Source organism: Macaca fascicularis, chromosome 17 (assembly GCF_037993035.2).
Source record: "Macaca fascicularis isolate 582-1 chromosome 17, T2T-MFA8v1.1".
NCBI lineage: Eukaryota > Metazoa > Chordata > Mammalia > Primates > Cercopithecidae > Macaca > Macaca fascicularis.
In genome coordinates, this window is record NC_088391.1 from 16,413,054 (window position 1) to 16,440,019 (window position 26,966).

Here is a 26,966-nt window from a genome sequence, read left to right on the forward strand (position 1 = left end):
CTCCAATTATCTAGATGGACTATTACATCATTCCCACATCGTCAGGAACTCGCCCTTTGCTTTCTTTTGCGCTGTCACGTATCAGTCATACCAGTATTATATGTCAGTGGTTCTCTGTCCTTTTACTGGAAAGGTCCTTACAACCCTCCACAGAGGTACCCGTGAGCTCCATGTAAAATCTCTGTGTAGTACTCTCCTTCTCGCACAATATTTTTGTAAAAAAGAACATAAAACCTCTGGTTTACCTTTTAAAAGTAAAATATTGTAAAATGTCAGCACTTTATTATTATTTTGGCCTTCTTTCAACATTGCAGAAGTGATCATGGCACACAAGGATTGTGGCATATGATAGGCATTTTCACTCCATACTGAAAGATTCAATTCTACATACCACTACGAGCGGTGCCAAGATAAAAGGGCAGGAGGGTCCGTCCCCTCTAGCAGAGGGGAGCAACTGGGCCTGAGTCCTCACGGGTGCGAGTCCCTGGCATCACCTGTGTGACCATGTGTAAGCTACTGAACTCTCAGAGGTTTAGCTGTCTCATCTGTAGAATGGGACTGATATACCTAACTTGTACAGTTACTATAAGGATTAGAAATGATACATATAAGTGCATGCCAGCATGTCTCTTACATATTAGATCATCAATGGGGGTAGCTATCATCATATTATTATTATTTGATATGTCACTGGAGAGAGTTCCAGTGGTCTGCCTAGTTTCTAAGGAAGAATATGGAGAAGTTCCACACTGGAATGCGATGTTCCAGGCTGCTCAAGGTATTGCCTTTGACATCTAAGTGGTAGCTTTTGGTATGCTAGTGCTAACTGTTAGTAGTTATTTAAAGCATCTTGCTAGTGAGGTCAAAGTCATAGCCTCAATCCCTTTGTACCAGTTAACTGCTGCATGGCTACAAATAAATGCTTTCTACCAGCCCCTCCACCTCAGGGACATACCCATTAGATGGTAAGTGGGGTAAATCAGCACCCATCATCACCACCAGAGAAAACAAAACTCAAAATGCACGCACTGCTGACAGGATGGCAACATGACCTTCCTTTAGCAGGGCCAGCCATCTCAGCTAATTTAAGTCACAAGGAATACAAGCCAGAAGTGGCGTGAAGGCTAATTGATATCTACTGGGTAGGGGAATGGCTCATCATTAACTATAATAAAAATAATTTTTTTTTTTTTTTTTGAGATGGAGTCTCACACTGTCGCCCGGGCTGGAGTGCAATAGCACGATCTTGGCTCACTGCAACCTCCACCTCCTGGGTTCAAGCGATTCTTCTGCCTCAGCCTCCCGAGTAGCTGGGATTATATAGGCATCCACCACCACACCTGGCTAATTTTTTGTATTTTCAGTAGAGACAGCGTTTCACTATGTTGGCCAGGCTGGTTTGAACTCCCGACCTCAGGTGACCTGCCTGCCTTGGCCTCCCAAAGTGCTGGGATTACAGGCGTGAGCCACCATGTCCAGTCACTAAAAATAATTTTTAAAAATGATATATTCAGGCCAGGTGCGGTGGCTTACACCCATAATCCCAGCACTTTGGGAGGCTGAGGCAGGGGATCACCTGAGGTCAGGAGTTCGAGACCAACCTGGCCACCATGGAGAAACCCTGTCGCTACTAAAAATACAAAAATTAGCTGGGTGTGGTGGTGCGAGCCTGTAATCTCAGTTACTCGGGAGGCTGAGACAGGAGAATTGCCTGAACCCTGGAGGCGGAGGTTGCAGTAAGCTGAGCTTGTCTCACTGCACTACAGCCTGGGTGACAGAGCAAGACACCTATCTCCAAAAAAAAAAAAAAAAAAAGATATCTTCTATCCTTGCCCATCACAGTCTAATTAATCTCAATAGAACGGCCAGGCAATCTTTTCGAAGTGTAAAGTCATATCATGTTGTAAACCAAAAATAAAATTTGAAGGCCCCACAACAATTTGAATGGACCCTCACCCAGCCAGGGAGCTCTAAAATTTAAACTGAAAGACTGGTTCAGGCTCCATGAACACTGACTTCCTTGCTCTCTGTGTCACAGCCATTTGAACCAGAGCAACTCCATCTTGAATAGGGGCTGGGTTAAAATAAGGCAGAGACCTACTGGGCTGCATTCCCAGGACGCTGGGCATTCTGAGTCACAGAATGACATAGGAGATTGGCACAAGATACAGGTCGCAAAGACTCTGCCGGTGAAACAGACTGCCATAAAGAAACCAGCCCAAACCCACCCAAACCAAGATGGCATGAAAGTCACCTCTGGTAGGCCAGGTGCAGTGGCTCACACCTGTAATCCCCTCATTTTGGGAGGCTGAGACAGGTGGATCACCTGAGGTCAGGATTTCAAGACCAGCCTGGCCAACATGGTGTCTCTACTAAAAAATACAAAAAATTAGCTGGGTGTGGTGGCACGCGCCTGTAATCCCAGCTACGTGGGAGGCTGAGGCAGGAGAATCGCTTAAATCTGGGAGGTAGAGGTTGCAGTGAGCCAAGATAATGCCATTGCACTCCAGCGTGAGCAACACAGCAAGACTCCATCTCAAAAAAATAAAATAAAATAAAAAATAAAAAGAAAGTGACCTCTGGTCATCCTCACTGCTCATTATATGGTAATTATAATTCATCAGCATGCTAAAAGACACTTCCACCAGCACCATGACAGTTTAGATGCCATGGCCATGCCCAGAGGTTACCCTATATGGTCTAAAAAGGAAATGAACCCTCAGCTCCAGGAAATCACCCCTTTCCCAGAAAACTCATGAAAAAATCCACCCTTTGTTTAGCATATAATCAAGAAATAACTGTATTATCAGTTAAGCAGCCCATGCCGCTGCTCTGCCTGTGGAGTAGCCATTCTTTTGCTTCTTTACTTCTCTAATAAACTTGCTTTCAGTTTACTCTATGGACTCACCCCAAATTCTTTCTTGTGTGAGTTCCAGGAATCTTCTCTTGGGGTCTGGATCGGGACACCTTTCCGGTAACATCTGCTCAAACATCACTTTTTCAGGAAGGCCTTCCCTGGTTACACTGGTTTAAAGTCTCCATTCTCTTCTTCCCCTGCTTTGTGTTTTTCTACTGGACATACTATATGTTGTATTTCGTGTCTGTCTTTCCCCAGCAGCAAGTAATCCAGGAAGTCTGGGCATTGTCTTTTTTCCACTGTTGCATCCCTAGTGTCCAGTCTGGCTGAGAGTCGGTGCTCAGTAAGTATTTGTGAGATGAATGCGTATCACTAAAATCTAACGTCTGCTAATTAACTCCACAGAGCAAGTTAACTCATTTGCTAGCCTAGGAATGCATTTTGCAGCTCACTTATTCAGGCTGGTGCTCCCGGAAGCCACGCCGCTCAGAACCCAGATAACCCATGGCAGCATCTGAGAGAGAATCCTGTGATGTCACAGACGACTGACTGCCCTTGCTTTAAAATCTCCCAAGCCAACACTTTTTTCCGCCATGCTTTATGGCAAGGCTTGTGGCACGTCTAAAAAACATTTTTTTTTTGTTTTTCCACATTGGAGTAATTCCTACACAGCTCTGAGAAAACTGTAACTTTGCCTTCGGACCACATGACAGTGGGTACCCTTGCATCGAGGGGAGCACTATTAGATGCTCCGGTTTGTGGAACAGGCCATCAGTCCCAGCTCTTGCTCATGTGGCTTCTTAACCCTAAAGATGAGCTCTCAGTCAACAACACAGGAGCTACTGATATAATTGGGATATCTAACTCCTCCAAATCCGACATCGAAATCTGATTCTCAATATTGGAGGTGGGGCTTGATGGGAGGTGTCTGGGTCACCCAGAAGGATCTCTCATGATCTGCTTGGTGCCCTCCTTGAGGTAATGAGTGAATTCTCACTCTATTAGTTCCTGCCAGATCGATTTGTTAAAAAGAGCCTAGCACCTCCCTCCCTTCTCTCTCTTTCTGTCTCTTCCCAGGGGACACACAGGCTCTCCTCTGCCTTACACAACGATTAGAAGCTTCCTAAAGCCCTCCCAGAAGCACATGCCAGCACATGTGCTGCAGTACAGCCTGCAGACCCATGGGCCAAACAAACCTCTTTTCTTTTTTCGTTTATTTTTTTGAGACGGAGTTTTGCTCTTGTTGCCCAGGCTGGAGTGCAATGGCACGATCTCAGCTCACTGCAACCTTCGTCTCGCAGGTTCAAGCAATTCTGCTGACTCAGCCACTTAGTAGCTGGGATTAGAGGCATGCGCCACCACACCTGGCTAATTTTGTATTTTTAGTAGAGACGGGATTTCTCCATGTTGTTCAGGCTGGTCTCGAACTCCCATGATCTGCCCACCTCCGCCTCCCAAAGGACTGGGATTACAGGCATGAGCCACCACGCCCGGCCTCTTTTCTTTATAAATTACCCAGTCTCAGATATTCCTTTACAGCAATGAAACAGACTACCACAGACTCTCCATGTCCTCAGCAGGAGCACCTTGAAGAAGCGACTTGCAGACAGGTTCTTAGAACACATTCAGCACTCCTTTAATATTTGAATCCTGTCTTTGGATCCACCGGCACCAGCGGAAACTGAACACACAGACCAATCTGCAAAGCTCCTCAGCAAACGGCTTCACAACGTCATGTGTTAATGTTTTGCCTTGAGAGTTCACTGAAGATTTTTCTAAAAATCATTTGAAAGTAAAGCCATGCTCAAGAAACTTGTTTAGGAATTAATTCAAAGATTATTTCCTTTGAGGAATGGCTATTTTCCCACTTTGGGATAAAAATTACATTCCAGAGTGAGGTTTTCATTTCTTCTCTCCCTGTCAGGAAATCTAGAGCAAAATCTTCTCCAGCTCTCTGTGTCAGAGACGTCTGAACCAGAGCAACTCCATCTTGAGTAGGGGTTCGGTAAAATAAGGCTGAGACCTATTGGGCTGCATTCCCAGGAGGTCAGGCATTCTCCCATTCAAGTACTAACCAGGCCCGACCCTGCTTAGTTTGGTTAACAATGTTAACCCTTATGGATGACATATCTGGAACATCTGGATTCTTCTCCCCTCCCCTCAACCCTGTGTTTCTGATTTTCTATTTTTCATATATCATTTCACTGCAGTGGTTTCTCGTAAGTTGCCTCAAAGCCACTATGGAGACAGAATATAAATAAACATAAAGTAACTGTCTCCATTAAGAGTCAACATCAATGAATGATTTCAGCCTGTTTCTAAACAATGGCTTTTAGGTTTACTCCAGCAGGAGACATTTTGAAGGCATGTTAGGGAGAATATCAGAATGCACCACCAAATGGAACAATGAATCTCCCCTGGAAATTTCAAAGAAAAGGCTCAGGCTCCCTTCCCAAGGTGGTATAAGTGCTGGATGGAGAGAGAGAAGGTCAAATGACTGAAGAAGGTTCTTTACATCTGTGACTCCATAGTATCACTTGAAGATACCAACTATTCCAATATAATAGAAAATAATTTAAAGATCCTCAGCCAGACCACACACTCAGCTTGGATTTGCTACCATCACTCATACCAGCGAGATGGGCTTCAAAAGCATCACAGGTCAGAACAGAGACCAGTATGACTTGTACCCCATCAGCTGCTGTACGCCTGCACACAGGAGAGCCCCAATCACATGCCAAAGGCTTCCAGACATACATCAGTCATTCTTTCTAACTACCCAGCTGCTAAGTCTCCAAAGAGAACTTTACCTGATACAAATAATCATCTAGTCAGAATTCCTGTTCTTCAGAAATGATCCTAGTTTGCACGTTTTAGGCAAATGAAAAATAATGCATAATACTTCTATTCAATAATTTCATCTGGCTTTCTTCATATCTATCATCTTGCTTGTCTTCACAATCCCCAGTCGATGCCACCCCTAGAAGGTGGCATGATGACGTTAGAGGCAGAGACTAAGATCCTGGCGACCCATGTGCTTTCCCCAGTGGAAATGTCAGAGCTATCTCAGAGCTCACCAGCCCTGGGGTCCTTCCACAGGGGCACATGACCAATATGTGAGGGTGGTCACGTGCACTTCTACACACATGACCATCTACATTTTGGCTAGACGACTAAAGGAATGGCATCTTTGCTCTTACCCTTTCCTATATGTCTCCTGGTATTTTCTATCGTTGAGTTTCTGTTTACATTAGAAAGAAGTCCAAGACAGAATCTGTTCCTGTTATTTGAAGGGTCGGTGAACCCATCTATGAGCACACTTCGGGAGGAAGCCTGGAATGTCTCCCCAACTCGGTTGTTCAGTTCGTAGTAGGCGACCGAGCACCAGTGCTGGGGTTCCTCGTAACAAACTGGCCGAAAGTCTGGAAGAAAACAAACCAGAGAGCACATGGCGACTGTCATACCTGGGCTGTGTAGTTCATGATTCCACCAGGAAACTTAGTTAATGCTTTTCACCAGAAAGTTGGCTGCAAGACCAAGCATGCCATTCTGTAATCTTTTAGAACTTGTAGCTCTCATGGGAGCTGCTTGGGGCTGGCTCATTTCACTAGCACACCTGAGATGTAGAGTCCACGGTCCTTGTTCATCTTCCATGGCTAGAGCATTTATAAACATGTGTATTGGTCATGAAGGGACCAGGGAAAACATGACATGAACAGATGAACATAAAAAAACTGTCGGCCCTAAAGCAAGCACAGCTCAAAGGAAGCTAGCAGGTCACCTCTTCTTTCAGAAACGTGAAAGATGGCATGTTGCTGTTACTGTGCCCACTTGAAACCTTGTGGCAAAAACTATCATTTTCTAACAAACTAGAGATGGAAAATAATAGTTTGACTATGATAAAGAGCAAATCAATAATGCTGAATAGGACATTAAATTATTTAAGGAAAAAAAAGCTTCCACATAGAGGGGCTCACATTCTGCTTTGTGGATATCTACTTATGCATGGAAAAAAAACACATTTAAAGAGAGCTGGATGTTTCATCAGGAAACCCATGAATGTTTTCACACCCAACATAAAGTGAAGTCACTTTTCTGTAACCAAAGCTCAGAGTTCCTTTTCTTTGCCACCCACACCCTTTCTCTGCCTTTCTATTGATTATATTATCTTTGTCTTCCTTGGACATCCTTGTCATTCTTGCATCTAGAGTGTGTTCCTATATGCACTAAATATAAATATATGAAATAGATACATTCGAGGGTTGTTATTTCTCTCACAAAAGGATCTTAGTTTTATAAAATATTCACTTGGAGTATTTCAAATGGTACACTTCTTTAGAACCTCTCTACTCAAGATCTGGCTCATGGAACAGTAGCCTCTGCATTACGTGGGAGCTTAACAATGCAGATTCTTGGACCCCACCCTAAGATCTACAGAATCAAAATCTGCATTTATGCAAGATCACAACGTGGTTTATACAAACATTAAAGTCAAGCAACACTTTTCTAGGCTATTATAAGATGCAAATAAAATTTTGTAAAAACCTCATTTATGTATATTTCTAAGAATACCTCTCCGGCCGAATGAAAGACACCACTATAAACATATGGTAAAAACACAAATAGAATAAAATCCCTAACTTCTTGAGTTCCCAACTCCATACTTAACATCAAGAACTACAAACTTCTAAATGCTAAGTTAAAATAAAAATTAACTTATTCTAGTAATGAGGATGATAAAACATTAATTCTATGGTACCGAGGAATGTCAAAGTTAAAATGCAAAGCCATCCCATTTGCCTCTTAAAACACATGCAAACCAGCAGGCCAGTATATTTCTGGTTCTGTTTTTTGAATTGCTTTGTTTGGGGGTAATAGGAAATACTTTTGGAAAATAGCTACATTTCACTGTTCATCTGCAATTTACCTCCATTTGGTATTGATAGCACTAAATGTCTATCAGCTGTGGCATCTACAGGTTGGCCACTCTGGGTCTCAGAGGCTTCTGTGGCATGATAAGGCAGGGGTGGTGTGTCAACTAAAAGAAAGCAGTAGAACAAAGGAATTGTCAAATCAATAAACCACACAAAGACAGTTGGATCCGACATCTTTTGCCATTAAACTCCTGAGCTTGGTGGACAGTGCTACTCCTACGGAGAGACCATATGAATGTAACAAGGCTCTTCTGAAGTGGCATTGTGAGTGCTCTACAGAAGAAACTCGTTGTTCCGAGAGCCTCACTAAAGGGTCAATTCCTTTTCCCTCTGACTTTTGGGTTATCACTGAGTTCTAATGACGTCAGGGCAAGACTTTCAAATGCAGGACCTGTTCTCCTAGCTTTTCTCACAGCAGAACAGTCTGTGATCCAGCTTGCAAAACACAGAGAAAGCTAAACCTTCTTTGAAGTGAGCTTAATTTTCAGCCTGTATGTTGTCATGAATTGTACAATGGCCACGGGGACGCTCTATCCCTGAGATACTTCAGGATATGCCCCCCAAACACAGAAGAGCTGAAATATAATTGTAATCTTGTACCCAAGGCACACTGAGAAGGGCCCTTCTACCCAAATGTCAGTTCTGTGACTGGACAGTGATCATGGTCAGGCAAATGGGATGCATTCCATGGAAAACAATTCATGACACAGTAAAAATTCATGAGGCACAGGGAAAACTCTTTATGGAGGGCCTCAGCACAAAACAACCGATTCCTTCAGCAGGCATGTCTAATGTTAGTTCAGAATGGTCTTGTTACACCCGTGGTGGAATACAACAGCATAAAAGGTTGGATCAATCTGCCTTTGTTGTATCTAATTGTCCACACAAGTAGTTCTCACACTTAAGTGTACAAAAAAATTGCCAGTAGAGCTTGCTAAAAATGCAGATTCTCAGCCCCATCCTTAGCAATTCTGATTCAATAGGTCAGTGGTTGAATGTAGCCATGTACATTTTAACATGCCCCGATGGCAAGTCTAATGCAGGGTTCATGGACCATACTAGGAAACCATGGATAAGGTATTTCCTTCTGAGAAAATGGGCTATGACTCCTATGACTCTGGTAAAAAAGTTATAAGGCAAGATGGTCTTTTTGTAGGTCTTTGACTAAATACGTCTATTTACTCAAGGGGCAGAACAGGCTGAGCACAGTGGCTCACACCTGTAATCTTAGCATTTTGGGAGACTGAAGTGGGAGGATCACCTGAGTCCAGCGCTTTGAGACGAGCCTGGGCAACATGATGAGACCCCATCCTACAAAAAAAATTAAAAATTAGGTGGGCATGGTGGTGTGCACCTGTAATCCTAGCTACTCAGAGGCTGACATAGGAGGATCACTTGAACCCAGGAGTTTGAAGTTACAGTGAGCTATGACTGTGCCACCACACTCCAGCCTAGGTAACAACAAGGCCCTGTCTCTAAAAAATTAAAATTAAAAAAAGGGGGACTGAAAATAGAATAACCATTTAATGTAGCACTTCCACTCCTAGGTATATACCCGAAGGAACTGAAAGCAGTGTGTTATTTACCAGAGCCAAAAGGTGGGAACAATCCGAATATCCAACAGCTAATGAACTGATTTTTTAAAATGTGGTATAGCCATACAATGAGACATCAGTCAGTCACAAAGATGAACTACTGATGCATGCTACAACACAAACTGTGAAAACACTTGGCTAAGTGAAATAAGACAGACACAAAGGGGCAAATATTGTATGAATCTAGTATATGAGGTACCTGCAATAGGCAAATTCAGTGAGACAGAAAGTAAATTAGAGCTTACCAGGGGCTGGGGAAGTAGGGAAATGGGGAGCTATTGCTTAATCAGCATGGAGTTTCTGTTTGGAGTGATGAAAAATTTTTGAAAATAGATATGGTGATGGTTGCACAATATTATTAATGCACCTAATGCCATCAGATTTTACTTTTTTTTTTTTTTTTTTTTTAATAGCCCTCACCCAGGCTACAGTACAGTGGCACAATCTCAGCTCATTGCAGCTTCCAACTCCGGGATTCCAGTGATTCTCGTGCCTCAGTCTCCTGAGCAGCTGGAATTACAGAGGTGCACCACCATGCCCAGCTAACTTTTGTATTTTTAGTAGAGACAGGGTTTCAACATGGGTTGGCGAGGCTGGTCTCGAACTGCTGACCTCAAGTGATCCGCCTGCCTAAGCCTTCCAAAATGCTGGGATTACAGGCATGAGCCACACTGCACCCGGCCAGATTTTACTCTTAAAAAACAGTTAAAATAGGCTGGGCGCAGTGGAGCACACTTGTAATCCCAGCACTTTGGGAGGCCAAGGCGGGTGGATCACCTGAGGTCAGGAGTTCATGACCAGCCTAACATGGTGAAATCCCGTCTCCACTAAATACAAAAAAATTAGCCAGGTGTGGTGGCGCATGCCTGTAATCCGAGGTACTTGGAAGCTGAGACAGGAGAATCACTTGTACCTGGGAGGCAGAGGTTGCAGTGAGCCGAGATTGCGCCACTGCACTCCAGCCTGGGCAACGAGAGCAAAACTCCATCTCAAGAAAAAAAAAAAAAGTTAAATAAATTTTGTGTTAGATCTATTTCACCACTACTTGAAAAAAATTAACATATGAAAAGCCATTGACTTGTACACTTGAAATGGGTGGTTGTATGGTAATGTGAATTATACCTCAATAGAGCTTTTTAAAAAATCTAGAGGCTGAACCAGTAAATCGCCAAGGTTCCTTTTACGCTTGTTTATCTGTGGGTCTGTTACTCAGGTTGGCATTTTGCTGTTAATCATTCAGACAAGAATTATTTTCTTTGAAGTGAAAAGGGCTATGCCTTCGGTGAGAAACTAACCAGCTTCTGCATCATTGCTGGGGTCTGTCCTGCGTGGGTGGGAAGAGGAAAAAGAACATCAACCTGTCAGAGTAATCAGGGCAGGAATTCAAAGTCAGCACAGGAAGTCTTTGTAGCATAGAGGTGTGTTAGGTAAATATATATTTTGCAATACAATTATCCTCTTGTTCCTTAGCCAAGGCTCTGTCCTCAAATGACTTCTCTTTCTGTTGTATTTCTTCTTTCTCAGTGAACTCAGCCACTTGCAAAACTTCAACCACCTGCTCAGACACTAAGTGAACGACTCTCAAGCTACCCTCCAGCATCTCTGCCTTCACCCTACAGTAAGTCCTGCTGGACCCCCTCCTCCAATTCACTGCCCTCTTTCCAACCCCACATCCCTGTTTTAGTTCAAGTCCTTATAATCACTTGCCTGGACTGCTACAGGCTACCTATACGTGATGGCTCTCAACAGCTACTGCCTCCTGAAGGCCAGAGACCACAGTAGTCCTCTTTCTCCACCAGAGATACAGTCTGAGACCCCCAGGGGATACCTGAAGTTGTGGCTAGTACAGAGTACCACATATACTATGTTTTTTTCCTATACATGCCTGTGATAAAGTTTAATTTATTAAACACAGTAAGAGATTAGGAATAGTAACTAATAAAGTAAAACTATCCGAACAATATGCCAGCATCACTACTCTTGTACTTTGTGGTCACTATTAAATCAGAGTGACCTGAACACAAGCACTGCGAGGCCTCAACAGTTGATCTGATCACAGAGACAGCTACTAATTGACTCACAGGTGGATAGCGTCTTCAACATGGATACTGGCAAAGGGATGATTCAGAACCTGGATAGGATGGCACGAGGTTTCATCCCCACATACAATTTAAAATTTATGAATTGTTTATTTCTGGAATTTTCCATTCAGTATTTTCAGGCTGCAACTGACCTCAGGTAACTGAAACCTCATGTAAGAGGGGACAACTACATTGTCTTGATCATCACTGCACCTCTAGCACTGGCCCAGTGCCAGGCACTTCGCAGGTGCTCAGTCATCACTTACTGAGTCAATAAAACCTGTGCCTATGGTCTGAAGCTCCACGTCCATGTTCTAATGCCTGTGTGGGCCGGGTGCAGTGGCTCATGCCTGTAATCCCAGCACTTTGGGAGGCCGAGACAGGCAAATCACCTGAGGTCAGGAGTTCAAGACCAGCCTGGCCAACATGGTGAAACCCCGTCTCTACTAAAAATGCAAAAATTAGTTGGGCATGGTGGTGCCGCCCCTGTAATCCCAGCTACTAGGGAGACTGAGATGGGAGAATTGCTTGAACCTGCGAGGTGGAGACTGCAGTGAGCCAGGATCATGCCACTGCACTCCAACCTGGGTGACAGAGCAAGACCCCATCTCAAAAATAAATAAATAAATAAAAATAAATAAACACCTGTGTAGTAATTTATTTATTCAGTAAGCAACTGATGAGCAACCACTGCATTTCAGGCTCTGTGCTGGACATAGAAAAAAGAAGACTCACTGTTTAATGGGGAAAATAGACACACAAGAATTACATAATACAGTGCAATAAATGTAATAGTAGATGCTTATGTAACTTGCTGAGGGGCAAAAGGAACTAAGTAACTCAGAGGGGAAGAAGCAATTCCCTCTTTATCTTCCCACATTGTATAAGCTCTGTGAGGACAGACACAATTTTTATTAACCTTTTAATTCCCCTTTCAGCAATCCTAACACAGTACTTGCACATAGTAAGAGTTTAATAAATATCCATTAAGTAAATGATTGCAGAAATAAATGAATGAGGCAGACTGTAACAACCGGCACCAAATGTATTTATGCATGCCTTTAGGAACTTGCCAGCTCCGCGTAGTATTTATCTCACACTCATGAGGTGCGTATGTATCTTTTATTCATTATCTCAACTTAGATTCACTTTACAGGTACGGTAGCAAATGCAATTATGACAGCATGCTAGAGGCTCCCTTTCCCTTCCATATGCTTTCTCAATTCAGCAAACTGAAGAGCTCTATATTTAAGCTCTTCACATGGCTTCACATGGCAGAAAGGGAGAATGCACTGGCTGCAGCGGGGGCTTCACTTTCCACCTCACTCAGGTTGCAGGCATATGTTTTAGGCAAAGGCTTCCTTTGACTGTTGAAAGAGGCAACCAAGGTGAAGGCCTAGCATTGATCTTCCATGTTGCTTGTCCTCAGGCCAAGTCTTCTGCTTGGATTACAGGAGTCTTTTAATCTTATTTCTACTGCCTTAAAAAAAAAAATTCCTTGGAAATTCCCAGGGATACTATTCAAATCCATTTAGTTTCTGAGAGCTTCCAGAGCATTAGAACTAAAACTAGAGCAAAAACATGTTGTATCTCCAGGGTAACTGCTTCAAAATGGGTATAGTCCTAATCATTTTAAGGCTGATTGCTTTGTCAACGGTTTACACTATATGAATGAGAGTTACAATGACTGTCATTGTGACTGTTCATCACAAATCATCATGTTGGGCTTATTTTCCCGTATTTCCCCAGAGACCATAGTTCTTACTGACCTGAGTGTTGATAGGGACTCTCTGGCTCAGAAGGACTTCCTGGGGAGTGAGGGTAGCTGGCCGTGCACGGGGACTGGGAGAACGCGTGGCTGGGTGAGGGAGGGAGTGCAGAGCACGGAGGCTGCTGGAAAGAGTCGGGATAGGTGGCGTTGTGTGGCATGAGTGGCTCACTGTGCAGGGAGGCGCTGCGGAACTTGGCCAGGAGGCTGAGCTGGGGGTTATATTCACTGTGTCTTGGCACGAGCACAGGAGGCAGCACTAGGATCAGAAAGGAACAGGGCAGTTAGAATTGAACATTGCTCATCAGTACACAACAGAGCGGATACTTGCTGTTCTTATCTATTTTTTTGATGATAGAGCTGTTTTGCCCCTTGGGAACTACTCCCATTACTCATTGTGCTCATCATAAAACTGTCGATTCAGTCCCCATCTCCACCTAAGAAGCGAGCACGTGAGTAAGCTAAGGTAACAGTCTTCTCCTTGTAACCCGAATCTTAAGCAGAATGTCATCGTTCACAAAAAATATTTGCAGAAGGATCTTTCCAGTGTCAGCACTCTAAAGAGACCTGCTATTTATTCCTACCTTGGAAATGACCAGAGCTGCCCTAATACCTGGCCTTCTGGCGAACTGATGGTTACATCTTTCTTTAATTCTGCCAAATGAGTCTTTTTTCCCCCCAAGGCAGAATCCATTTCTATTGCTTGCAATGAAACCCTAAGTGATGCCCAGAATATTTTTCCTCCAGAGATCATGTTGAATTATTTAGATGACCAGACACAATTTCAGGTTCAGTAGTGCTGCTGAAATAAAAACATTCTATGCGTCCTTAATGGAAAGATTTCAAGGTGAGTAATTAAAAGTTATTAAGTAAAATACAAACGGTGAATAATAATAAAAGTGACTAAGTAAAAGATAAGCAGCAACAGGACACAGTGGCTCACGCCTGTAATCCCAGCACTTTGGGAGGCCGAGGCGGCCAGATCACCTGAGGTCAGGAGTTTGAGACCAGCCTGGCCAACACGGTGAAACCCCGTCTCTATTAAAAATGCAACAATTAGCCGGGTGTGGTGGCGGGAACCTGTAATCCCAGCTATTCAGGAGGCTGAGGCAGGAGAATCGCTTGAATCTGGGAGGTGGAAGTTGCAGTGAGCCAAGATCATATCATTGCACTCCAGCCTGGGTGACAAGAGTGAAACTCTGTCTCAAAAAAAAAAAAAAAAAAAAAAGGTAAGCAGCAGTAAGAAAACATAAATGATGTTTGTTCATTTTACTATGCTTTTTTGGATTTCATTTTTTAAAAAGAATGTTACAGTTCTTGATTTTGATTCTATGCAAAATTTCAGAATAAATTCAAATTCTTAAGGGAAAGTTTTGCCTAGGCCCTCACGTCCTACCGACTCCTAGAAGGTTACAATGCCTGGCATAAAGTAGCTACTCCAAAAATGTTGTTGGAGAGCCATCTGCAACCAACATAAGTTCCAGACAGAGAGGCAAAGAAAACACAAGGGGGAAGAGGCCTAAGAAATAACAAAGGAAAACTTCAAAGAGCTACGAAGGACCTATGTCTTCATATTGAAAAGAGCCACAGAGTGCGCTGAGCTCAATTAATGAAAATAAGATCCCGACCTAGTCTTTCCATCTTGAATTTCAAACATTGCGGGATAACTGGAATATTCCAAAAGCTCCTAGAGGATCACCACAAAGTCACCTACAAAGAAATGAGAATCAACCGACCTCAACGTCCCACTCCTACCCTGGCTACTAGAAGTCAACGGACCAACACCCTTCTGAGGACAAATAATTCTTATCCCCAAATTCCACAATGGAAACCACTGGAATAACGAAAAACAAATACAAACTATGAACTAAAATACAGAAATCAAGGACTGAGAAGAGGAGGAAGGAAGAAGATTAAAATACAAGCGTGTGAGGCCAGGCGCGGTGGCTCATGCCTGTAATCCCAGCACTTTGGGAGGCCAAGGCAGGCGGATCACAAGGTCAGGAGATCGAGACCATCCTAGCTAATATGGTGAAACCCTGTCTCTACTGAAAATACAAAAGATTAGCCGGGTGTGGTGGTGGTTGCCTGTAGTCCTAGCTACTCAGGAGGCTGAGGCAAGAGAATGGTGTGAACCTGGGAGGTGGAGCTTGCAGTGAGCCAAGATCTCACCACTGCACTCCAGCCTGGGCGACAGAGAGAGACTCCGTCTCCAAAAAAAAAAAAAAAAGGTGTGTGTGTATATATACATACATATAAATATAAATAAGAGTGAAATCCTCATCTTTTATGTTAGAGAGTCAATGACATCTAAAGGTCACAAATTTGGAAAGAGATATGTAAGCATGTATTATCTAGAGTTACTGTCGTAATTCTTAGTAATAATAGAAAGAAATACAAAAGAACTAAGCAAGAATTGTTTAAAACAGTTTGTCTCTGGGTATAAACAGGACAGATCTTGGTTCTAATCACACTATTGATTTGTCAGTCACAGGCAAGTATTAATAAAAACTCACAAAAAGCAAATGTTCTAAAACTGCTCTAAAAAATAAGGTCTTAAAAAAGGTAAATGTTTTGGAATAAACAGACAATAACAATAACAGTGACAACCCCAAAGTCTGCCATCTGCCTTTGACATCATACATCTCTCTCTTTTTTAACAAGCAATAATTTTCAGTTACATGGACAGAAAATAAACTCAAAAGGGTAAATGAAAGGTTTTAAACTAAAATTGCTACAAGTGAGGGTGGCAGAGAAACAAATAATTTCTTCCCCTTTTACAAGCTAGTATTTGTATACGTATGCAGCCTATGACACCAGAGAATAAACATTCAACATCACCATGAAACAGTGACATGGATAATAAACCATTAAATTTCCTTTAATGTGTTAATATTCCACAACTATGCAGGAAAAAAAAGATTATGTGCCTCATGAGTAGTCTGAAGTGAGGAGTTGACACAGCAAATGCGTATGGCTTCTTTGTCAATGACCCTTCATCAAAACGTTAATGATGTTCAAATAAACACTCACTTTTTTATGAAGAAGAATTTGAATAATCTCTGTGACTTCAGTTTTAATGTAAAATATCTACGGTGTATTCCTAACACTGATAAAAATATAATGCCTCCTATCCATCTGAATGTAGAGACTTCTATTTCTTCATGGCCTGTAGATCTGAGGCACCAAGAGAAAATAAATGATATATTTCCTTTATTGTAACAACTATCTTGATAATATATTTTTACCATCTGAGTAAAATCAAAGCCAGTGGATGTCTGCAAAGAAAACTAATGGTTTCATCCTAGTTGTTATTTGACCTGACTGGCTCAGTTGCCTTAAATGTGCACAGATCATATTTTTAAATACCTTCACTCAAAAACACAGCTATCCCTAATTACTTAATTCCACTTCTACATCTCAACTGCTGCTTGTAAATATGACAGTGTGCTTATAGACACTTATTCCTATCTTATGCCACTTTTAAATACCATGCTATCTTTACATCTCAGTGTTACCCAGGAGGAAACAGCAGAAGGAGTTACAGGGCACATGGGGGTGCAAAACAGAGCTGGAAAAAAACACTTTTGTCTTTTTTTAAAAAGTCATGTGGTTTTGATATAATATGAATATTTTATATAAAAAAGAAATTACACTCCTGAAATAACCTCTGGCCTAATGGAGTAAAATCATCATGTACCACAACAGTCTTGCATGGCTTCCACCAGACCCATGCCAGGTAAAGTGTGGTCTGAGGACTGGGGACCCTTGGACAACTGTTGGGGACCAATCTGTGAAGAAATTAGTGCTTAGAAACTTTTCACAGCATTCACAGTTTATAGTTCATATTTCTTTAAATAATTTTTTAAACTGGGCTTATATTTTCTAAGTCTTTTTAAAATTTCATTTGCCTAATAATTTGTCTGTACTATAAAAGTATTCGTTTGAAGGACCGGAAATTAAAAAAATAAAAACTGATCCCTCACCACACATAACTTGGAAAGCACTGAAGTCAACTATTGAAGTGGATGTGTGGATGCAAAGAAAATGGGAATACAGCCTTCAACGTATCTAAAATAGATGGCCAAAAAATGAGATTTCAAAGGCAAAACTTCAGCTTTATGATAAACAGGAAGTCAGCAAACTTGTTTAACGTTAACATTTTTATTATTCTTAAAATATTTACTTTAAATATGGATAGCTAACTAGATATAAAATCTACTTTTTCTATTAAAAAAATCACAAGAGGAAGAAAAACCTCTGTAACTTAAATATTACCTTAAATTAATATAATCTTTACACCCATCTTTCCTTCTGGAAATTCACAGCTAAATTATGATAAAATGAAATCTATTTACCATACGTAAAACATTCACACTATCATTCCTAAAAGAATCTTACAGAACAGGAAAAACTAAGGGCCAGGTGTGGTGGCTCACACCTGTAATCCCAGCACTTTGGGAGGCCGAGGCAGGTGGATCACGAGGTCAAGAGATGGAGACCATCCTGGCCAACATGGTGAAACCCCGTCTCTACTGAAAATACCAAAATTAGCTGGGCAAGGTGGCACATGCCTGTAGTCCCAGCTACTCAGGAGGCAGAGGCAGGAGAATCGCTCGAACCTGGGAGGTGGCGGTTGCAGTGAGCAGAGAGTGCGCCACTGCACTCCAGCCCGGCAACAGAGCGACACTCTGTCTCAAAAAACCAAAAACATGAAAAACTAAAATGTCAAACAGTTCTTTAAAATTAGGCTTTCGAATATTCAAAAGGAAAACCAGGTACATTTTACAAGATAATTCTTACAAGTTGTTACATTTTACAACTACATTATTCAGGAAGAGAGAAATGATTTTTTAATGAACATTTTTCCATTTGGGCATATTTTGGAAGCTTAATGTAATTCAAATCTTTGAAACACATAATGGAATCAAGTCATTTTATTATAAGCGTAGACATTATTGACTTTTTTTTTTTTTTAAGTAAACGAAGAGAGTCTAAATGAAGCAGTGAAGAAGGGACGAAAGCAACTCGTTCCAGGATTTAGGGGAAACACATCAGATTTGCCAAGCATGTGGAACCTTCTAATACCTTCTCAGCCAGGGCCTCAGTCCCTGAATGGGCTGTGGGAGGCATCCACACACAGGTAGATAACTTCCTTAAGTTCTGGGAGCTGGAAAGATCACTTAGCTAAGACTGAGGTAGGCTGGGCATGAGTCACTTATTGGATACTGTTTTAAGGTTAACTGAACCTGCCTACGTAGATGGGACCATCTCTTCGTTGGACACGGGCAATTTCCATGAGCTAATGTGTCAGTGCTTTGGTTTCCTGGGATGAGGCAGATGGCCAAAGAGAGAAAGCTCTCCTAAAACTGTGTTCGTGTGTGGAATGCCACAGAAACAATCAAAGAGAATCACAGTGAAACCCTGTTATAGCCAGTGTGAAGGAACAAAGATAAAACACCTGGCTTCTCCAAGAGAAGGGGGAAATACAGATAGACAGATATATATATATATATGTATAAAATACACATATATATAAAATATACATACACACACACATACAGGGGTGTGAAGGGTTTTAGAAAGGTACTTTCCTATACAGTCATGCACTGTGTAATCACGTTTTTGTTGAGGGACCACATATAAGACAGTGGTCCCTAAGATTATGATACTGTATGTTTAGATCTGTTCACATACATTCAATACCACTGTGGTCAGGATTGCCTACAGTATTCAGTACAGTAGCATGCTGTGCAGGTTAGTAGCCTAGGAACAACACGCTACACCATACAGCCTAAGGGTGTAGCGGGCTATCCCACCTAGGTTTGTGTAAGTACACTCCAGCGTGTTCACACAAGGAAGAAATTACCTACTGATGCATTTCTCAGAATGTATTTCCATCATTAAGTGATACCTATCTGTATTTAAAACCATTTTTCAAAATAACTGCCTGGAATGATTTCCAGCAACTCTTTCACTGGCTGTTGTCAGACCTACATACAAAATATCTTCTATTTACCTGAACTTGAACAAAGTAGCAGCCAAAAACCCCGCCTTAGTTCAGTTTAGTACAGTTCAGTTCAGTTGTTTGATGGGGGGAGGATGATGTTTAATTTTTACAGCTCATCATTATCAAGGCCGTTGTAAAAACCTTTCAGGACCCCAAGAACTGGTAAAAGATTACGTCAACTTGTCCGAGACACCTCAAAATAAAACTTTTATGGGAGTTTTCTCTCTTTGATTAGCCATCTGCCTCATTTTCAAAATCACACAAAGCTTGCAAGCATAATGAGATCAAATGAAAGTATCTTCTTTCTAGATTTTTCTGGCTAGTTTATCTTCATTCCCTCACACTGGCTATAACAGGGTTTTACTGTGATTCTCTTCGGATTGAGTGTTCCTGTGGCATTCCAGGCAGGAATATGGTTTCATGGGAACCTTCTTTCTTTGACTGGACATCTGCCTCATTCCAGGAAACAAAAATGTGGACCAGTCCCTCAAAACTGAACCTCCCTCTCCTCTCTCTCTCTTTAGGGACAGGTCCCTGTTTGCTGGTACCCCGTCATTCTCCATCAATGGGGCACACGCCCTTCACTCTGAAAATAAACCTCGACGTGGTAAAGACGACCCACCTGGAGTCTCCACCCGGCGGTAGTGGTAAGGGTTAATGCACACCTCTTTCTGCTTGGAGCCAAATGGGAACTCACAGCACTCCAGTGGCTTCAGCTCGTGGTGGGACTGCAGATCCGGCCAGCGCCACACACGGCAGTAAATCACGTGGGGCAAGCCCTTGCGGTGGGACACCTGCAGCCGCCCGTCCAGGGAGCGGGGAATCGTGACGCACTTGCTGGGCTGTCCCGGGCAACTGAGCGCCCTCTCCAGCTCGTCCATGGCTCCTTTCTTCTTCTTTAATTTCTTCACTAGAGAGTCCACCGCCTTCTCTGCCCACTTTTCCTCTTCATCTCCTTGCTTCCAGCCTAGCAGTCTCTTCACTGCGGGGCTGGTGAAGGAGAAGAGGGAGCTGATGGGGGTGGTGGAGTGCATAAGGGGCCACAGCAGGCTCCGGCGCGCACAGGAACCGCACAGCCCTTCACGGCAAAGTGGGCGGCGAGTAGCTCTCCAAGGGTGGCATAGGGACCAACCCGCCCGTTCTTCTGGGAGCGGCTAGGACCAATTCAAGTTGGGAAGTGTGTTGACTTTCTCCTAAGCCCTTGCACACGCTGGCCAACTCTGGAAAACACGACAAGACTTCAATTAGTTTAATCAGGGTAACATTCAGAAAAAGTTGAAGTTGGATAGAAAGAGGTGATCCACACCTGCAGTCCCAGCTACTCAAGCGGGAGAATCGCTTGAGCCCAGGAGGGTCGAGGCTGCGCCACTGCACTCCAACCTGAGCAACAGAACCAGGCCCCAAAGTTGGACGGAAGCAACGAAACATTCTTCAAATGTTTTAATTTGAAAACTGTTGTCTTTGACTCTGCCCTCTCATTTATTCCCTATATCCAGGTCTCAGGTCATTTTGCCTTCAAAGTCTTTGGAGTTTGTCCCTTTCTCTCCTTTTCCACCGACACCTGAGGTCTGGCCCACCACACCACTCCTCTGAAGAAGCATCTCCCCTTCTCTCTTTCCATTCTAATCCACTTACTCCCAAACATGGCTCTTAGCACTTTCCCATTTAAGAAATCACAGTGGCTCCTTGGTCTCCCAAGTGTAAACTCCTCTGCCTGGGTTTTTCCAGGGCCCCCATAATCTTCCCTCAACATATGTTCTTTCTTTCTTTCTCATTTTTAGTTTGCACAAGCAATCCATCTTCTTGTAGAAAATAAATACTAATGAAAAGAAACAAAACAAAACAAAACAAAAAAACAGGATCGTGAATAATCTCACCACTCCTGGACAGCCACACTTAACGTAGTCTTCCAAACTACTTTTCAGGGCAGCGGCTCTCAAAGTGTGCCCCAAGGATCCCTGGGAGTCCCTGAGATCCTTTTAATGGGACTGTGAGGTTCTCTCTTTTCCAATTACTTATTTGTGTGAACTAACTTCTCTTTACACACTTCAACCAAAACAACATAGCACAATAGAGTATATGGAGAAACAGATAATGACAATCTAGGTGCCATTTCTTAAACCAAGTATTAAATAGATTTGCAGTAATATAAAACTCAATAATACTCTTCTCTTAATAATAATACTCAGTAATACTTCTCAATAATACTCAGTAATACTCTTCTCAATAACTTTTATGAAAACAATGTTTTAAATAAAAATATTTTGTTAATTGGAATAGTTTTTAATAAATCACTATTTTTAAATTTCTTAGTTTTAATTTTTAAAACGGTAAAAATGAATAGATCCAGCCCACAGAGGCAAGAGTTCTTTGTTCTCGATGATTTTTAAAAGTGAAAATTTTAAGACCCAAATGCCTGACAACTGCTTTTCTAGAAATTATACACTATCACAGACACAAATACATACGCAAGAAAGCACAGCTGTCACGTTTGTTATTTGGTATAAAATCAGCTGAATTCTTCTTTGCCCTCTCATCCACAGGAGATGTTCTTTCCCAGTTATTCAGCAGTCTCATTTAAATGTCCTGAGGTAGAACTGTATTTCCTCTTCTGTGAAACAGTTGGCTTAAACAAAACCTCCTCCTCCTTCCAGATTTTAGAGATCAGCTGCCTCATTAATGTTTAAAATGGCTGGCCGGTAACATTTTGGAGCAAGCTGACTCAAGTATTTTGGGCTACTGGAATCAATGTAGCTCATAGTCTCCAACAATTGTTTGTTTAATATGCATTAAATATAATTTTCTCCTTTGCTTCCCTGGAGGGCAAGCTGTACCTTTCTGAGTCCAATTCTATAAACTTCTTTTGAACATAGGTGCCTTAGAACCCCCTGCTAGAGTGATCATTATCGGGCACCTCAGGTGAGGAGGATGGCACTATGGTCCCACAAAAACGGATGAGATTTAATGAGTATAAAGCAATAGTCACATCACTTTATTCCTCATCTGGCATTGTACAGAGATAAACTATGACAAAAAGGAGAGTTGAGAGCTCCATAGCTGCCCTTGTTCGCTTGGCAGTTTGACTTACACTCAGTTTTATTTGGAAAGGTTGCTTTTGTGGCTTAACAATCATGAATTTATATAGTTCAGTCACTGTGTTCAAGTTCTGTTTACTTATCTAGTCAGGCTGCCTTAAAGCAATGGCTGAAGAGGGTTAGGAGCTTTAAGGAGAAGTCTCATGATAGAATAACCTGAACCCCAAAACAGTTGTGAATTCTGCTTAGTTTTACATGGGATTCATTGTCAGTGAGTTGTGGCATAGATCTTTAAGCTGAGGTCAGTCATAGAGAAAAGCTTTTTATAAAACCACTCAGCAGAGTTAAACCAAATATACCTTTTGGAAACTTTTGCTCCATGAAACAAGAAACGGTTCCCTAAACCAGGTTTTGTTGGGTTCGTTTTTTTAAACCGTGGGTGCCCATTTACCAATGGCATGTGAACTCAATTTATTGGAACAAAACAGCTTTTGTACAAACAATAAAACAAAATAGACTTTATTGCAGAGCAGCTGACAAAAATAATAAGTATAATAATAATCATTTCATTAAGAATTTTCATTCAGAAGTATGTGCTCTGTGTGTGTGTGTGTGTGTGTGTGTGGCGGGGGGGGGGCGGTGTATGTGTCCAGGGTCACAGTGGAAAATTTACTTGTTAAGTTGGGTTACAATAAAAAAAGTTTGAAAAGCACTGCTCCTAAACCATACATTTTTCTTGGAACTGTCTGTCTGAGGTTTACCTTGATGAGTGACCTTCAGTGGCCACCATACTTTCTTATACCATGGGGGAATTGCCATCTAGTCATGAATCTAGGGTCTGAAACCCTTCGGCTCTCTGCAGACCGATCTCACTAACACATTTCAAATCATTACAGTGGTCTCACGACAGTTCCAAAACTATGATTTTACTGCTGCAAGATACCGCTCCTGTCCCATTAAACGCAGGCCCTTGCATTGAGGGAGGCCCCGAAGAGTTAAATTTAGGACTTCAAGAGTGATAAACACCCAATTCATAACAGCGGCCTCCAGGTAGGCTAGAAATAGACAATATCAAAAAGATTTTAATGAGGCTGACTGGTGGGTATACAGATGTTCAAAATACTATTTTCTATGCTTGTTTGTATGCTTGGCATATTTTTAATAGAAAAATTAAGTGTAAAAAATGAATCATGCCAGGTGCGGTGGCTTACAGCCTGGGTCCCAGCTACTCAGGAGGCTGAGGTGGGAGGATCACTTGGGCCCAGGGGTTTGACTCTGCAGTGAGCTATGACTGCACCACTGCACTCCGGTCTGGATGGCAGAGACCCTGTCCCCTTGTCTAGGTTGTTTCTATGTGTCCAGGCAGTGCACTCTAAAGGTTATTCATTCTCATTCCTATAATGTTTTAGCCACTTGTAGAACAAAGGGCCTCCCTGTTTGTCTCCAGGTGGTCATCGCCCTGACATTAACAGTGCAAGTTTGTTCAGTTGTGTCAACCTGGCTCCGAATAGCTTTCCATCGTCAGAGAACTGAAATGCCCACAGACTCTAAGCTCTAACCTACTGTCATCTCCTGCTAACTCCATGGCCCAGGTTCACCATAACAATGAAAACAGAGCACCCTCAGAGCGTTCAGTGAAAAAACAACTGGCTGCAAAAACAAGAGGAGGGGCGATTAATATTTCTCTCAGTTACTACATTTCTAAAAAGTGCAAAGAAGAATGAAACCAACAGTAAGTGAGCAAAACCTGAGGGGGCGGGAAGTCTGGAAAATTCCTGAGAGGATAACTGGGCTGCACTTAAAAGGATTTAAATCACAGTTAAAAAATAATAATAATAAACTGGTTGGGCATGGTGGCTCTCGCCTGTAATCCCAGCACTTTGGGAGGCATTGGCGGGCAGACGGCTTGAGCTCAGGAATTTGAGACCAGCCTGGGCAACATGATGAAACACCATCTCCACAAAAAATACAAAAGTTAGTTGGGCGTGGTGGCACGCACAGGTAGTCCCAGCTACTTGAGAGGCGGAGGCAGGAGGATCGCCTGAACCTGTGAATCGGAAGTTGCAGTGAGTCACGATTGTGCCACTGGACTCCAGCTTGGGCAACACAGGGAGACCCTGTCTCGAAAAATAATAAAAATAATAAAAAATAAAAATATAAACTGTGGTGGATTAGGATAATTTTCTAAGATTTTTTGGTGTGGTATAGTCTCACTTTTGTAAGAAAATCGTGTATCCCTGTCACAGATCCACTGTGTGCTCTTAGGCAAGTCATGTTGTCTCTCTGGATCCCACCCCCTCCTCATCTGCAGATCAAGACAAGGCTCAGTCTCCAGGGAAGGGTCTGCCTGGGAGATGGGTCCATGACTCCGCAGCTGTTGGCTGGATGTGCCACATGGGATCTCAACACTTGCTCAGCTGCTTTGATGCTACTGGGACTACTCATAGCAGTCGGAACGTGACCTTCACTCATGACACTTCATAGCACAAAGCAGGGCAAAACAACAGCCCTGACACAGCTATCAAACTGACCCTGTTAATAACAAGTGTCATCTACCGACACGAACCAAGTCCCACTTTGCTCTCCAGCTACTTGTTTCATTTTAGTAGTATTTGAATTACTGCAAAGGAATAAGAGTAAAAACATATACTGAGCATTCCTGTGTTTGAAACCATTGGTCAGTGCGTGATTAGCGTTCATAACCCCAGATCCCCCACAAAGCCTCCTGCTGGTCCTTAGAGCTTTCCGTCTTTGGGCAGACAGAAAAAAACACCATTACTGTCCTTTCTCTGGAAAGGACACACTTCACACACTTGCAGCACAAAAACAGTACTTTTTTCTTTTTCTGGCATCGAGTTTTACAATAAACCCCAACTGAGTAAGAAAACAACTTCTCATTTTCGAGTCTTTTAAATAAACAAGCCCACTTAAAAGAAAAGCAGTGCTGACCACATGCATACACCATGATTTAAGTGCACATAATTCCACGGTAAAAAACAATTTACCCGGCTGGGTAACAGTTCAGGAGACATAAGCTTTTTTATTTTAAGTTGACGGTTTTAAATCCAGCTCCCATTAGCAGTTACTGAAGATTATTTCCACTCAGTTGATCTCCTTGGAAGGTTCAGTTGGTGATTTTAATCCTGAAGAAAATACAATTTAAAAAATACCGTTTAAGATGGAGCATTCCTAAGCCCTGGGCACATGGAATCTTTGAGCAATCCTTCACGGGCACTACTTTTGGGTCAATGTGGCCAAGGCCTCCATCACCTACCAGGCTGCACAATGCGGTCAGCCCAGGGGGTCAGGGAGCACGTGTTTGTTTTGCGAGGGCCTAGTCCAGAAACAATCACCACGATAAAACATCATGATTTCCTTATTTGTTTTTGTCTTTTACTTTTTCAAGCTTATCAATTTTGACCCTCTAATCCATGACCAGCATTAAGTATACCTTGGTATCTATAAAACAGTTTACTAACCAATTTAGAAAGTGAACACTTTTGCTGAAGGAACATTTAACCCCCTCCAAGAAACACTGTTATCTAGACTATTTCTGCGGCACTTTTTGTACACTGGTAATTAATACAGCCATAATAAATGCTTATTTTACTCTACAATAATTTCTTTATACTTTACACACAAGTATAAAACTATGTCCAAAAGGATTTCTATCTTATTTTATTTTATTTTTTATTCTTTTGAGACAGAGTCTTGCTCTGTCGCCCAGGCTGGATGCTATGGCCGGATCTCAGCTCACTGCAAGCTCTGCCTCCCGGGCTCCTGCCATTCTCCTGCCTCAGCCTCCTGAGTAGCTGGGACTACAGGCAACTGCCACCTCACCCGGCTAGTTTTTTGTATTTTTTAGTAGAGACGGGGTTTCACCTTGTTGGCCAGGATGGTCTCGATCTCCTGACCTCGTGATCCGCCCGTCTCGGCCTCCCAAAGTGCTGGGATTACAGGCTTGAGCCACCGCGCCCGGCCCAAAAGGACTTCTATCTAGAAAACAGTTGGCTGTTATTATCACCACTGGCACACACATATCATGTCTTATACTGTACAACTTGAGAAGGAACTGGGCTTAACACACACACACACACACACACACACACACACACACACACACACACACATTCAAATTTGTCCTCCCTTACACTAGCCTGGCATTCCCATATGTCCCAAATGAGTAGCAATCACAAGTTGTATTATAAGATATAAATAATCACTTTATGCATATGCCAGTTCAGTATCATGCGGTTGGATACATATAGAAATGGTATCATGATTTCATCTTCTGGAAAGCGACTTTTCTAGCTGTATTCTGAGGTTTCTTAAATATCCATGAAGGGTCAGTTCTAGTTCTCTGGGTGGAATACCTTTGGCCCACAGCACCAAAGAAGACAACAGAAACGCAGCTGTTTGTAATGGGAGTTCTATCCAGGGGGCCGTAGAGAGATTCCAAGCCATCTGTGGACATTTGAATTGCTCATTTTGGGTGAATGTACAAATACTGGGTTTTTCTAAGGCAACAGTCCATAGGTATGCTTTAAATTCTCAAAAGAGCCTGTGACCCCCAAAAGGTTATAAAAACAACACCGAATTAGAAAAAAGGGGAAAAAGAGAAAGTAAGAGTGAGAAGGGAATAAGCTAAAGGGACTGTAGAGAGTAGCTGACTATTCTCACTATGCG

General features: G+C 42.4%; 1 protein-coding gene across 5 annotated transcripts in view; it reads right to left on the reverse strand.

The window, feature by feature from the left end:
- SMAD9 (SMAD family member 9) overlaps window positions 1-26,966 on the reverse strand; it is a 74,724-nt gene that overhangs the window by 16,074 nt on the left and 31,684 nt on the right. For 2 of the 5 annotated variants that reach the window (XM_045377401.3, XM_065533161.2), the window contains exons 2-5: window positions 19,868-20,465; window positions 13,237-13,494; window positions 7,785-7,895; window positions 6,058-6,279 (exon numbers count right to left, since the gene is read on the reverse strand). In XM_045377401.3, the coding sequence (XP_045233336.1) occupies window positions 6,058-6,279; window positions 7,785-7,895; window positions 13,237-13,494; window positions 19,868-20,279 (1,003 nt within the window). In that variant the 5' untranslated portion in view covers window positions 20,280-20,465. Of the gene's footprint in view, window positions 1-6,057; window positions 6,280-7,784; window positions 7,896-10,508; window positions 10,711-13,236; window positions 13,495-19,867; window positions 20,466-26,966 lie in introns of all 5 variants that reach the window. The other 3 variants (XR_012426843.1, XM_045377404.3, XM_074021877.1) reach the window with 3 other exon arrangements.